The sequence below is a fragment of the Microcebus murinus genome, chromosome 6 (genome assembly GCF_040939455.1).
Source record: "Microcebus murinus isolate Inina chromosome 6, M.murinus_Inina_mat1.0, whole genome shotgun sequence".
NCBI lineage: Eukaryota > Metazoa > Chordata > Mammalia > Primates > Cheirogaleidae > Microcebus > Microcebus murinus.
The window spans coordinates 59,338,219-59,353,954 of record NC_134109.1 but is presented as its reverse complement, the minus strand read 5'-3'; the positions used below and the strand labels follow the sequence as shown (position 1 = coordinate 59,353,954).

Below are 15,736 nucleotides of genomic sequence, written 5' to 3'. Positions count from 1 at the left end.
AGTGCTTATTTTATGCTAGGCACTTTGTTTAGAACTTCCTTGCCTTCTCTCATTTAATCTTCACAATGGCCCCCATAAAATGGATCTTATTCTCCAAATTTAACAGATAAGGGAATCCAGACTTAGGGAGGCTGCATAGGGTCACAGATCTAGTAACTGTTACAGATGAAATTTAAATTCAGGTTTAAATAGAAAGGGATGCACTCCTAACTCCTATGCTGTAAGGGATTCATTCATTCAACTCATATTCATTGAGCGCTTAATATATATGAGTTATTCAATTTGCCTGAGTTATATCATTGAATGAACAAAGATCCTTGCCCTCACGGAGCTTAGGTTAGGGGTGAGGGGGGGTCAATGAATAGTGAACAAAGTGAGCAGAATAAGGGAGATCAAGAGTGCATGGAGGCAGAATGGGGAAATATTAATTAAATGCTACAAGGTTTTGGCTCTGAGGACTTGGAAAGCAAGATACAAGGGGCAGGAATTGGCTTGAGAGGGAAGAGATAAGGAGTTCTGTTTTGAACATGTTAGGTTTTGAGTTGTCACGTGTCTCAATATGAAAACTTCCCATAGGGAATTAAAGAAGAATCAGCTCCAGAGAAGGGGCCAGCTAGACACCTAACTTTGAGAGACATCAGCGTAGCTGGCTGTTGAAGCTATGGGACTGAGTTCATCCTTGTAGCAGCCTTACCAAGAACCTTTTATCTATGACTATTCAGGCAAACTGTAGGAATTACAGTACACAACGCTCTTTCAAAGTCTGAGAAAAACAAAAGTACTCAAAAGGTCAAGAGAGGTTGGTCCTGAGCGTAGGGACCAGAACCAGAAGCAAAGGACAACTTTTATCAGTATACTTGGGACTTAGCCAGTGATGGAAAGTACCCTGTGTACCAGAGATCTGCTTGCATTTACTATTTTCTTAACCATGTTTCAGTCTGGGATTTTATTTTTCAGGTTAATAGAAATGTATTTTTTAAAAACACTTGAGAAGGCCAGGCGCACTGGCTCACACCTGTAATCATAGCACTCTGGGAGGCCAAGGCGGATCGCTCAAGGTCAGGAGTTTGAAATCAGCCAGAGCAAGAGCAAGACCTCTCTACTAAAAATAGAAAGAAAATTAATTGGCCAACTAAAAATATGTAGAAAAAATTAGCCGGGCATGGCTGCGCATGCTTGTAGTCCCAGTTACTTGGGAGGCTGAGGCAGGATTGCTTGAGCCCAGGAGTTGGAGGTTGCTGTGAGCTAGGCTGATGCCTTGGCACTCTAGCCTGGGCAACAGAGTGAGATTCTGTCTCAACAAAACAAAACAAAACACTTGAGAAATTAAATTTCCTTATGATGGTCTTACAAATTTTTTTCTTCAAAATGGAAAGTAAGTTTAGGAGAAACTACATTATAGAGATTAAGAATCCCTCCTTCAGTATTTACAGCAGGCATTAAAGTGCCACAAAACTAGTGTATCTGACCTTCTTGGTGCACCAACCTCGGGAGGTTTAATATCATGTTTTGCATTTTATATTCAATAGATTCACAAAACTAGTGTATCTGGCCTTCTTGGTGCACCAACCTCGGGAGGTTTAATATCATGTTTTGTATTTTATATTCAATAAACAGGAGCGTGCCTAGGGGTAAAGTCAAAATAGGTACAATTTTACAATTTTAAAAGCCACCTGCTGTTCTCCCGGAGCTACCTCGCCTGCTTGGATACTCTCATTAATCCGTCCAACACTAGCCTGCTACAAGCCCCGCCCCTTTGGCTCTCATTTATGGATCAAAGCCCTCTAACCTCGGGATTCCCCTATCACCTATATTTTAACCTCAGCTCCACTTTTAAGTGTAAAAATTGTCGGGGCTGCTGGCCAAAGGAAAATCTTGCCCGACTAGAAGAAAATTCTGTTCTTTCCAGTGGCTACTTGAACCCGGTCCCTTCAGTGCTTAAATTTAGCGGCTGCTGCTACTTACTGCACCTGCAATCTATCTCCCTCCAAAGTAGGAAGGAAAGTGTAAGGGAAGGAGGTTAGGAAGAAAGTAAGCCAGCAATCTAACCAGCCACAGAATGGCTGCAAGGTGTTAAAACTAACGAGAGACGGTCTATTTAGGTCACAGTGATAGGCAAATCACTACTCTGGGCCCTCAGGAAGCCTTTTCCTCCTTGCTGTAAGCAATTTACTCTCCCGAAGAAAGCCCCAAACCGCCACAACCCAAAACTCCCCGGGTATAAGCAAGCCGTTGCCTGGCGCAGGCGCACAGCGAAGACCCGCCCTCGCTCCCCGGCTCTTTTCAGGGGCGGGGCCTCGACGCTTTCTCAGCGCTCAAAGGGGCTAGAGAGCCTTCAATTTCGCGTGCGAGAGCGGAAGAAACCGGGCCAGTGCCCCGGAAGCAGTCGCTGCAACTTCCGGGAGGGGTTTGTACGCCTTGTGCGGGAGCTACGGGGCCCAGATACTGTGCTTGAAGTGGTGCACCAATATGTCCCGTGGTTCCAGCGCCGGTTTTGATCGCCACATTACCATTTTTTCACCCGAGGGCCGGCTTTACCAAGTAGGTGAGTCAACCACGTCCGCCTATGGTCCACCTGAATTGCCCTGTCATGGTACGGCCTGGAGCAAGCAGACGCGGCCGCAGTTTAGTCTGGGGCTGAAGTAGGGCGGGAGCTGGGTTAAGTCCAGTGGTGCTACCACCCTTCTCTGGAGGTAGGGCTCGGGGTCCTCTAGGCTGAGGCTTGGCTCTCTTCAGGGCGAGCTGCCGCACTGCCTGCACACAATGGTTAGGAATTAGGAAGGTAGGGCTATAATACTTGACTACGGCTTCCTGAGGCCCCTTAATTGTTGCATTCTGTCCTGGGATAGCCCAAGGTCTGTTCTTTTTTAAAGGTTAATTGATTCCTTAACCTCCCAACTAAAATGCCCCTTCACCGTTTTCCTTTGCAGTATGGACTTCCTTGTCCTGTAGTTAATTCCACACAGGTATTCAGAGCCTACTATGTGCCAGACACTTTTGGTCCTAGGAGATACAAAGATGAATGTCACACCTCTCCCATACTGAAGCTTACACCTTCAAGGGAGTGACAGATACGTAAATAAACGGATAAAAAGAAAAATGAAAAGTGCCGATTTACAAATATCTTCAGAGTGCAAGACATTTTTAGAAAACTGGTAGATAGAATTGAGAGCCACCCATTCTAGAGCTGCTCTTGAAACTGGCATCCCCTTTTAACCCACAGCTATTTGAATGCTCCTATAGTTTAAATGCTGGTTCTGAATTGTGATTGAATTATTGTGTATTAGTTGTTAACTGAAGGAACAGCTTTAGTGGGAAAAAACCTGAACAAGTTGTTACTAAGCATAGCAGTTATATTTTGCTGAAGTTAGATGGTGTCAAGATTTCGGTTATGATTATAAGCCAGACCCTTGACCTCTTGTCATAGAGAATTTAGTGTCAAGAGAGCCTTATTTACATCTGGTCTATGATAGTACCATTTTTGGATGAATTTAGTATCTCACTGCCTTGCCAGGGACAGTAATATAATCATCTGTGCTTGGAAATCATGACAGAGTTAGCCTGTAAATGAGGTTCACTTCACCTGTAAATTTTAGAAATGCAGTTAAAGATAACTTGGAATGAAACTGGTTCACTGTATTGCTACATACGGTATATAATGTAGCAAGAATCAACATCATACTGGGTAATTCAATAGTCCTGTAACTTATCCTCAATTGAAAAATAAGTCAAAGATAGAACAAAGAGATAACTGTATCTTCAAGGAATTTTCATTTTTAGTGTTTCATTCCTGAGTTTTAAAGAATTTTTATATATTGGACTACTACTTTGAGTGTTCTATTTTGTAGTTTTTAATATTTGAACAGGAAAAGTCACACTGAGACCTACACGCTTACTTCTGTATACTGTGTTGTAAAATCTAGCCATAAAGCATACTATTCAATGTTTCCCAGATTTGGTGAGTAGGAAGACTGAATATAGTGTCATCTTAATAGTTTTAAAGGATTTGGAAGAGAATATATAGTTCAAAAGAAGTTTAATATCTAGACAGAATAATTTTAATCTCTGTAAATAACACACTCCTTCCATTATTCAGGGCATTAATTAGACATTGTCAGGAAAAGGAAAGTGAAAGAATAGTTAGTATGAGCCAGCATTATAGTGGTGAAGAGTTGAGGCCCTGGAGCTTTAACGGGATTCACATCCTTGCTCTGCTCGTTACAAGCTGACCTGGTCACTTGCCCAAGTATGTAACCTTAGCCTTCATTACTACTTGCAAAGTTGGGCTAATATAATTCTTCCTTACATGGTTGTTTTGAGGATTAAATAAGGCAATGTATGTACAGTGCTTAGTATAGGCTTAATGCTTGCCTGCCACATAGTAAATGCTCAGTAAATATCATTAGGTATTTGTTTGATTCTTTGACTCATTTTTGTGGTCTATTAGATTAGTAGCTCTGTAAACTACCAGTGGTAGTCTACATGGAATATTTCCCTTTCTATGGGTCCCTCCATGCTTCATTCTCCAGTAAAATGTATGTACATAATCATAACATTATAAATGCTGTTTATTTAGTTTATAAACTTTAGAATCTTCCAAAGACAAAGCATATGAGACATAATAGAATGCCAGTTGTTAACTTTGACAGTGGGAAAATAGTATAACAAAAAGGATGATGATAAGAAAAGATTAGTGAGAAGGTAAGTATGCTCCTCATCTTTCATACTTGCGACTCAAAAGATAAATGTAGTCTAAAGTTGATAAATCAGAATATAGAGGTATAAATTTAAAGTTACAATGCTAATCATAATTATAAACATAATATATAATTATAACATTAGGGAGAAAGACTTGTTTTTCAGTTTATACCCTTTGGTAGCTATTGAAATAGTTGTTTTAATGGAAGTATGCAAGCTGTATGTGTGTGTGCGCACGCATGCGTGTAGCACCTCTTGTATTTTCCTGGATAGAGCTGGAACCCATTCTACTAAGTGAAGTATCACAAGAATAAGCAGCACATATACTCACCAGCAAATTGGTATTAACTGATCAACACCTAAGTGGACATATAGGAATAACATTTATTGGGTGTTGGGCAGATGGCAATGGGGAGGAGGGGATGGGTATATACATACATAATGAGTGTGATGTATAATGAGTCCATTCCCATTTAGGGAATGGACATGCTGGAAGCTATGATTGGGGGCGGGGAGGGAGAGAAAGGCAACACACGTAACCTAAACATTTGTACCCCCTTAAAATGCTGAAATGAAAATAAATAAATAAATAAATACAATAATTTAAAAAATTGTAGAGCGCTTAGCTTTGAAATCTAATTTCAGGAATTGTCCAAGTTACCAGTGGGGAAACTGAGGTACTAGTGGGCCAAATTCAGCCTGGCTGTATTAGCCCTCCTCCCCCTTTCTGCTTGCCTATCCTTTGCTGGATAGTTCTAGCAAAGGAGGAGAGGAGTAGTTGTTTGGATTTGCCTACCAGGTAGATGTGAGCACTGTTTGCTTGCTTTTAAGGAGGGAGAATGCTGATAGGGAGCTCCAAAGAAATGAACTGGTATAGACAGATTGGAAGTAAATGTAAAGTGGTATTGCGTATTGAAGCCAGATTTCCTGGGTTCAAGTCCTTGTTTTACACCAAGCATGAAAGTATGAAAACTTTCTTCATCTGTAAAATAGAGATAATAATTCCACTTAGCTTATAGGGCTCTATGAACTTAATTAGCTAATAGATGTAAAGCACTTAGAACAGTGCCGGGCTATAGTAAACACTCAGTAAATGTTGCTGTAAGGGACACTGTCTAGAAGAAACAAATGGCTGACAAAAAATTTTTTTTCTTTTTTCTTTTTATTCAAACTTACCCCAGTTTTAGGCTGACAAAAATAGAGTCAAAAATTTCACTAATATGGCCAGGCGCGGTGGCTCACGCCTGTAATCCTAGCACTCTGGGAGGCTGAGGCGGGTGGATTGCTCCAGGTCAGGAGTTCGAAACCAGCCTGAGCAAGAGCGAGACCCCGTCTATACTATAAATAGAAAGAAATTAATTGGCCAACTAATATATATAGAAAAAATTAGCCAGGCATGGTGGCGCATGCTTGTAGTCCCAGCTACTCGGGAGGCTGAGGCAGATGGATTGCTTGAGCCCAGGAGTTTGAGGTTGCTGTGAGCTAGGCTGACGCCATGGCACTCAGTCTAGCCTGGGCAACAAAGCGAGATTCTGTCTCAAAAAAAAATTTTTTTCACTAATAAATGACCTAAGATGTAATTACCATTTGCCTGTTTTGCAATTGAAAAAATATTTTATTTATTTTTTAAGGTTTATTAAGCACCAATAAGCCAGGCACTCTACTAGGTTCTGTGACTACTACAGTACCAGTTGACTTTTTTTGAGACAGAGTCTTGCCCTGTCACCGAGGCAGGAGTGCAGTGGCATGATTGTGGTTCACTGCAACATCCAACTCTTAGGCTCAAGAGATCTTCCTTTCTCAGCCTCCCTAGTTGCTAGGACTATGGGCACATGCCACCACATGTCACCACCCAGCTATTTTTTTTATATTTTGTAGAAACAAGGTCTTGTTATGTTGCCCTGTCTGGTCTCAAACTCCTGGTCTTGAGTGATCTTCCCACCTCAGCCTCCCAAAGTGCTGGGATTACAGGCATGAGCCTCTGCACCTGGCCCCAGTCTTCTTATTTTAAAGCAGTGTTTGTCAATCCAGGCTTCTCATGCCCTCCTTGAATCTGAATTAAATGCTTGTGTGTGTGTCCATACATATATATATATATAAACACACATAAATGCCTATATAACTATACAAAACGACAGATCAGACACTGCTGTATTTTCAAATCTCATATTCTCCCTCCCACTAGTGCCAAGATTTCTAATGACCCCATCCCCTTGAGGATCGCTGTTATAAAAAGTAAAATATTAGGAGGCACTGTGTAATGAGCCACACTTCCCAATTATGTAACCTACAAGTTTAGGGAAAGACAGAGTAAGCAGCTTCAAAATATCTTAATAACAAAGTTTTTAGTCACATGGCATTGAAATTGAATACAGATGAGGTTGGTTGGTTGGTGGTTTTTGAGACAGAGCCTCGCTCTGTTGCCCAGGCTAAAGTGCCATGGTCTCAGCCTAGCTCACAGCCTCACACTCCTGGACTCAAGCAATCCTGCCTCAACCTTCCAAGTAACTGGGACTCAGGGGCACACCACCATGCCTGACTAATTTTTTCTATTTTTAGTTGCCCAACTAATTTTTTTTTTTTTGAGACAGTGTCTCACTTTATTACCTGGGCTGCAGTGCCATGGCGTCAGCCTAGCTCACAGCAACCTCAAACTCCTGGGCTCAAGTAATCCTTCTGCCTCAGCCTCCCGAGTAGCTAGGACTACTACAGGATTGAGCCACCATGCCCAGCTAATTTTTTTCTATATATTTTTAGTTGGCCAATCCAACTAATTTTTTTTCTATTTTTTTAGTAGAGACGGGGTCTCTTGCTCAAGCTGGTCTCCAACTCCTGAGCTCAAATGATCCTCCTGCCTGCTGCCTTGGCCTCCCTAAGTGCTAGGATTACAGGTGTGAGCCACCTCACTAGGTCCAGATAAACATTCTTTACCTCAGTAGAACATCCCTTGTTTTTTTCTTTTTTTTTTTTAACCTAACTTCATAGACTGTTTGTATCTCTCAATTCATTTTTATTTTTCCAACTTATATGGGAAAAAAATTAAATTTATGTCCCAAAACACAATACAGCATTTTAAACAAAATTATGGGTGGAAAAAATCTTGATTTACATTCCTAATAATTGGTAGCACCTCAGAAATCACCTGCAAGATGCCTTGCAAAGCCTGAAGAGTAGATACCATCTCCACCGCTATTGCTTGCATCACAGTCTGAACTCCTTACTCTTTGACATTTGTCTGGCATTGTGTGTTTGTCCTGAACATTTTTGTATTTACAGTACCTTTTGTGTTTAGTCCCTTTTCCCTCCTAGTGTTATACAAATGAATCCCAGAAAAGTTGGGAAAGTGTTGGAGAAAATTGTAGGGAAGGAATAAAAGTGAATTAAGAGATTACTGTGAAAGAGCCATGTCTACATACAAAACAACTGTCTTTTAACCATTTTGTTTGTGAGCAAGGAAGCAAACTGCATACTGATGTAATGATTTGTTGTTAGGTTGAACCACATGAAACTGTTGGAGTTTTGACTATTTTTTGCCTATAAAAATGGCAGTTTCATGTGGTTCAACCTAATACTTACACATAGGTGTTTACTGTGTATTTAAGTTATAATTTAAAAATCGAGGGCTTGGGGTTGAGTATGAGCCATTATAATTTTCACATTTAAAAAATGGGAAATGGTCTATCAGTTATTTTCTTATATAATCTTGGACATTCAAGAACAGATTACAGTATTTGCTAGTTTTGTAAGTTTCCAAAATTTTAGCCCAAACCAAAATCTTTAGAGATAGAAATAAAATGTTTAAATACTGTTACCAGACCAGGCGTGGTGGCTCACACCTATAATCCTAGCACTCTGGGAGGCTGACGTGGGCGGATTGCTCCAGGTCAGAAGTTCAAAACCAGCCTGAGCAAGAGTGAGACCCCGTCTCTGCTATAAATAGAAAGAAATTAATTGGCCAACTAATATATACAGAAAAAATTAGCCGGGCATGGTGGCGCATGCCTGTAGTCTCAGCTACTTGGGAGGCTGAGGCAGTAGGATTGCTTGAGCCCAGGAGTTTGAGGTTGCTGTGAGCTAGGCTGACGCCACGGCACTCACTCTAGCCTGGGCAACAAAGCAAGACTCTGACTCAAAAAAAAAACAAAACAAACAAACAGAAAAAATAAATGTTGTTACCAACATTTGAATTCTGACTTAAAAAAAACATACATGCCTTTAAAATGCTGCCCATAAGCTATTTTTTCTTAATTGGCCTTTATTTACTATAGGTTGCTCACCTTTGCTGTAATTATTTAATTTTTTATTATATAATAAATATATTTTTCAAAAATTTTTTCTTTATATTGTATTTTTATTTCATCTTTTTCTTTATGGACCTACATTGTGAACAAAGCCGTTGCTGTAAATTATGATGTTACTCTGTAGCCTGCCACTGTTCCTTTCAAAGATACTCTTTAGGTAATGGGTTGCCTCTAGATTCTTTACTCTGGCAGTTTCCATTTTTCTGGAACTTACTATGAAATACATAATGGTAGTGTTAAAATGGAGATTCATTTATACAAACCTATATTGAAAATTACAGGGGCCAGACACAGTGGTGCACACCTATGATCCTAGCACACTGGGAGGCTGAGGTGATAGGATTACTTGAGCTCAGGAGTTGGAGACCAGCCTGAGCAGGAGCAAGACCCTGTCTCTACTAAAATAGAAAAAATTAGCTGGGCACAGTGGTGCACACGTATAGTCCCAGCTACTGGGGAGGCTGAGGGAGAAGGATCACTTGAGCCCAGGAATTTGAGGTTGCAGTGAACTGTGATCATGCCACTGCATTCTACCTGGTGCAACAGAGCAAGAGTCTGTCTCAAAAAAAAAAAAAAACAAGAAAAGAAAATTGTAGTGCAGCATGATGAGTACTAAAATAATGGCACAAAAAAGGTACTATAGGAAATGATTAACTGCCAGGCAGAGCCAGGAAAGGCTCCTCAGAGAAAAATAATTGACCCAGGTGGAGATTAATTAAGAAAATTTGAGGACCAGTGCATTAGGTCAGTGTGGCTGGAGTTAGACGGTGACAACCAGAAGAGTAGATTGTAGCAAGATTTTGAAGGAGTTCAGGTACCATGCTAGAATTTGGGCTTTGTCCCATAGATTTTGGACAGAGCTGGCAGAGTTCTTTAAGAATAGCAAGGTTTGGGGTGTCACCAACTGGGGGATGGACATGCTTGAAGCTCCAGCTACTCGGGAGGCTGAGGCAGACGGATTGCTTGAGCCCATTGCTTGAGCACATGCCCATAGACCCAGCTACTTGGGAGGCTGAGACAGTAGGATTGAGCCCAGGAGTTTGAGGTTGCTGTGAACTAGGCTGACGGCACTCACTCTAGCCCAGGCAACAAAGTGAGACTCTGTCTAAAAAAAAAAAGTAATTAAGGCTATTGTGTTAATTTTCTATGCTGCATAAAAATTACTAATTTAGCGGCTTTAACACATGTTTACTATCAGTTTCTGTGGGTCAGGAGTAGTCTGGGCACAGCTTTGCTGGGTCCTCTGCTTAAGATCTCACAAGACTGCACTCACGATGTCATCCAGGCTATGTTCTCATCTGGAGGCTGGACTGAAGAAGCTACTTCCAAGTCCGCTGAGATTGTTGGCAGAATTAATTTCTTTGCAGTATAGGACTGAGGGCCCCAGCTTCTTGCTGGCTGTTGTCAGGAGGCCACTTACGTTATCCAGGCAACAGGGAGGGTCTCTAGAGTGAACCTGCTAACAGGATGGAGTCATATATAATCAGGAAAGTAATATCTCATCTCCTTTACCATATTCTTTTTTTTTTTTTTTTTTTTTTTTTTTGAGACAGAGTGTCACTCTGTTGCCCGGGCTAGAGTGCCATGGCGTCAGCCTAGCTCATAGCAACCTCAAACTCATGAGCTCAAGCCATCCTTCTGCCTCATCCTCCCAAGTAGCTGGGACAATAGGCATGCACCACCATACCCAGCTAATTTTTTCTATATATTTTTAGTTGGCCAATTAATTTCTTTCTATTTTTAGTAGAGACAGGGTCTCACTCTTGCTCGGGCTGGTTTCGAACTTCTGAGCTCAAACAATCCTCCTGCCTCAGCCTCCCAGAGTGCTAGGATCACAGGTGTGAGCCACTGCAACCAGCCGACTATTATTATTATTTTTTTAGCGTTAGTATGCTGCCCAGGTTGCAGTGCAACGGTACAGTTATAGCTCCCTGCAACTTTGAACTCTTGAGCTCAAACAATCCTCCAGCCTCAGCCTCCCAAGTACTAGGACTACTGGCGTACACCAACACTCTTGACTAATTTTTAAATTTTTCTGTTCAGATGGGTCTTGCTATGTTGCCCAGGCTGTCTTGAATTCCTGGCTCAGGTGATCCTCATGCCTTAGCCTCCCCAAGTGCTAGGACTACAGGTGTGGTAGCCTATTTTGTCTCCAACTTTCTTATGTTTACTGTTTATGTGATAAACCATTTTTCATCTGTTTATCAGTGTGGCTCTGGTAGACAGGATATATAATAGTTAGGTCTTGTTTTTTTTATCTACTCTAACAATTTATGCCTTAATGGGAATATTTAGTCCATTAGCATTTAATGTAGTTGCTGATTTGGTTAAGTTTACCATTTTATTTCTTTTTTTTTTTTTTTTTTTTTTTGAGACAGAGTCTCGCTTTGTTGTCCAGGCTAGAGTGAGTGCCGTGGCGTCAGCCTAGCTCACAGCAACCTCAAACTCCTGGGCTTGAGCGATCCTTCTGCCTCAGCCTCCCGAGGCATGCGCCACCATGCCCGGCTAATTTTTTATATATATATCAGTTGGCCAATTAATTTCTTTCTATTTATAGTAGAGACGGGGTCTCGCTCTTGCTCAGGCTGGTTTTGAACTCCTGACCTTGAGCAATCCGCCCGCCTCGGCCTCCCAAGAGCTAGGATTACAGACGTGAGCCACAGCGCCCGGCCTTATTTCTTATTTATTTCTCTGTTTTGGTTGCTTTTTCCTCTGTATCTCCTCCTCTCCTGCCTTCTTTTGGATTATTTGAGTAGTTTTTATCTATTAACTTTTTGGCTATACATACTTCTCCAAGTCATCTTAGAGTTAGTATTTATCACTTCACATAAAATGTGCAAAGCTTGAAACCTTAAGGTCCATGTACTCCCTTTCCTTTTTATAAAGTAATGCATCTCCATATATTATAAACTCCACAATGTTATAATTTTTACTTTAAGAAGTTACATATTTTTATTTAATATATTTATTTATTTTGAAACAGTCTTGCTCTGTCACTCCAGCTAGAGTACAGGGCATGAACCTAGCTCACTGCAATCTCAAACTCGTGGGCACAAGTAATCTTCCTGCCTCAGCCTCCCAAGTAGCTGGGGAGTTGGGGTCTTGCTCTTTCTCAGGCTGGTTTCAAGCAATTCTCCCACCTCGGTCTCTTAGAGTGCTAGGATTACAGGTATGAGCCACCACGCCCAGCCAGCAGCCATGTATTTTTAAAGAAATAAAGAGAATAAAATATTTTCTGGCTGGGCATGGTGGCTCATGCCTGTAATCCAGCAGTTTCGGAGGCTGAAGTGGGAGAATCACTTAAGGCTAAGAGTTTAAGAGCAGCCTGGGCAACATAGTGAGACCCAGTCTCTATAAAAAAAATTTTTTTTAATTAGCCAGGCATGGTGCCACACACCCCGCTACTCAAGAGGCTGAGGCAGGAGGATCACTTGAGCCCAGGAGCTCCAAGTTGCAGTGAGCTATGACTGTGCCACTGCACTCCAGCCTGGACAACACAGAGAGAGCTTGTTTCTAAAAATAATAATAATAATCTTTTCTGTTTCCCCAGTTTTTATGTTTCTGAGTTTTGAAGATCAGAGGTTTTATCCAGTATCATTTTTCTTTAGTCTGAAGAACTTTCTTTAGCATTTCTTGTTGCTAATCTGAAAGTTTCTTTATTTTACCTTCTTTCTCGAAGGATATATTTATTGGGTGTAGAATTTTGGATTAAGTTTTTTCTTTCCACACTTTAAGGATGCTGTTCCACATCATCAGTTGAAGTCACATCATTCATATCATTTTTTTTTTTTTTTTTTTTTGAGACAGAGTCTCACTTTGCTGCCCAGGCTAGAGTGAGTGCCATGGCGTTAGCCTAGCTCACAGCAACCTCAAACTCCTGGGCTCAAGCAATCCTGCTGCCTCAGCCTCCCTATTAGCTGGGACTACAGGCATGCGCCACCATGCTCGGCTAATTTTTTTTCTATATGTATTAGTTGGCCAATTAATTTCTTTCTATTTATAGTAGAGATGGGGTCTCGCTCTTGCTCAGGCTGGTTTCGAACTCCTGACCTCGAGCAATCCGCCCGCCTCGGCCTCCCAGAGTGCTAGGATTACAGGCGTGAGCCACCGCGCCCGGCCCATTCATATCATTGTTCTCTTACATTTAATAAGTTTTCTCTGTTTTTAAAATTTTTACTTACTATTTCTTTGGTTTTCAAGAATTTCACCATGATGAGTGTGGTTTTCTTTGTCTTCATCCTGTTTGGAGTTTGCCAACCTTTTTTAATCTAAACTTTTCTGTTCCAACTGTATGTCCATGACTAAAAAAATAAAAAATAAAAAAAATAAACTTTTCTGTCTTTTGCCATATTTGGAACATTTTTGCCATTATTTCTTTTTTTTTTTTTTTGACAGAGTCTCAGTTTGTTGCCCAGGCTAGAGTGAGTGCCATGGCGTCAGCCTACCTCACAGCAACCTCAATCTCCTGGGCTCAAGTGATCCTACTGCCTCAGCCTCCTGAGTAGCTGGGACTGCAGGCATGCACCACCATGCCCAGCTAGTTTTTTGTATATATTTACTTTTTAGTTGGTCAGTTAATTTCTTTCTATTTTTAGTAGAGACGGGGTCTCACTCTTGCTCAGGCTGGTTTCAAACTCCTGACCTCAAGCAATCCTCCCGCCTCAGCCTCCCAAAGTGCTAGGATTACTGGCATGAGCCACCACGCCCAGCCAGCCATTATTTCTTCAGATTTTTTTTTGCAACAGTTTTAACTCTCCATGTAGAACTCTGGTTATATTATACATATCTTACATGTTTTGATGTTAACCCACAGATTCATTGTGGTTTTTTATCTATTTTCTCTCCTTAGGATTGGATGATTTGGTTGATTCATTTTCATATTTACTCTTTCCTTTATCACCTCCATTCTGCATTTAAGTCTACTTAGTGAAGTTTTTTGTTTTTTTTTTTCCTTTGGCGACTCCGCCGGGACATGAATATTTGGTGAAGTTTTAAATTTCACATATTTTTGATTTTATAATTTCTTTTTTGGTTCTTTTATTCTTTCTCTGCTGAGGTTTCCTATCATATTTCATTTGGGGAATATTTCCATAATGTCATTGATCATAGTTCTAATAGCTGTTTTAAAAATTCTTGTCTGCTAATACAACATCTAGTTCACCTCAGGGGTGGTCGTTTTCTCTTTCAATATGTTGAGTAGTTCTGGATTATATCCTGGACATTTGTTACATTGTGAAGACTCTGAATTCTGTTATATTCCTCCAAAGAGTGTTGACTTGTTTTGTTCTGGGAGGCAAAACAAGCCACAAAGTGGCTTCATTATTCTCAAGCCATAAAGTCTGTCTCTCAGGTGGCATCCCAAATTTCACTTTATTTCTTTTATCCTTTACTAGGCTGCTTGGAGTCTGTGTGTGTATGTTGTTATAAAATTCAGAGTTTGGAACGGTGTTTATATATAGAAGCTAGGGATCTCCCTGTCTGGTACTTTCCTTTCCCACCCTCATTTTCCAGCAGCTATAGTTATCCCTAACTGTTCTCTAGTTCTGTGAGCCAAAAGGACTGAGTTTTCTGTAGGAGTTTAGCACTGACTGCTTTCAGAGTTTGAGCCATGAAAATGGGAAGCTTACCCCATGCTATTCCTTTTTCCTAAGCATTGACTCCCCCTCTAGAATCTGTCTGATATCTTCAGGTAGTTATATATTTGTAGTTGTTATCTGTAGAGGGCTGATCTGGTAGGATCTTTATTAGCAATATTAGAAACAGAACCAGGAAGCAGTTTGAAAATTGTACAGTTGGCCTTCCGTATCTGTGGATTCTATATCTACTGATTTGACCAACCACAGATCAAAATGTTGGGGATAAAAATCGCATCTATACTGAACATGTACAGACATTTTTTTCTTGCCATTATTCCCTGAACAATACAATAACTATTTATATTGCATTTATATTGTATGAGGTATTACAGATAATGTAGAGTTAATTTAAAATATACGGAATGATATGCATAGGTTATGTACAAATACTGCACCATTTTATATCAGAAGCTTGAATATCTGGATTTTGGTGTCCACAGGAGGTCCTAGAACCTAGAACCCCCTACAGATACTGAGAGAGGCAGTGTCTTTTAGAAATTATTTGTGGTATAATGCGATGGTAAAAATTAACTTATGATTAGCTCGTTAAATCTAAGCTAGATTTAAGGATTTCCTTTAAGGTGATTTTTCTAGAATCTTTTTGCCCTTTTCTTTTGTTCTCTTTTTAATATATAGCCATTTAGAAATATTTGATTAAAAAAATGTTATTATAGCTCCTATTAAAGAAAATTTTTTGGTGTCATGGGTAGTATCTTCCTCAGCTGGTCCTCATAACCTGTGGCTTTTTAAACAGAGGAGGCTAGGGTTCAGACCCAGTGCCCAGAGTAACACTTGAAGACAGAATTTTGAAATCAGTTATTATGTGTCAGAATGTAAATAAAAATTGGGGTTGTTATGAATAATTTTTTCTTTTTAATTATCTTCTGTATTTTCCCTATTTTCTGCAGTGAGCATATATTAATTTTTGTTGCTTTATTTCCTCATTACAAAATGTGTCTTATTATTTTTTTTTTTTGAGGGAGAGAGAGTCTGTCACTCAAGCTAGAGTGTAGTAGCGTGATTGTAGCTCACTGCAACCTTGAACTCCTGGGCTTAAATGATCTCCTGCCTCAGCCTCCAGAGTAACTGGGACTATAGGCA

The 15,736-nt window shown here is 40.4% G+C and overlaps 1 protein-coding gene across 2 annotated transcripts in view; it reads left to right on the top strand.

Annotated features, from left to right (window-relative positions):
• PSMA6 (proteasome 20S subunit alpha 6) overlaps positions 1-15,736 on the top strand; it is a 36,516-nt gene that overhangs the window by 11,680 nt on the left and 9,100 nt on the right. Inside the window, exon 1 of one of the 2 annotated variants that reach the window (XM_012736508.3) lies at positions 2,358-2,545. The exons of the other annotated variant lie outside the window; for it this stretch is intronic. Coding sequence (XP_012591962.1) covers positions 2,470-2,545 — 76 coding nt within the window. The 5' untranslated portion in view covers positions 2,358-2,469. Of the gene's footprint in view, positions 1-2,357; positions 2,546-15,736 lie in introns of those variants that run through there. 2 annotated transcript variants of the gene reach the window in all.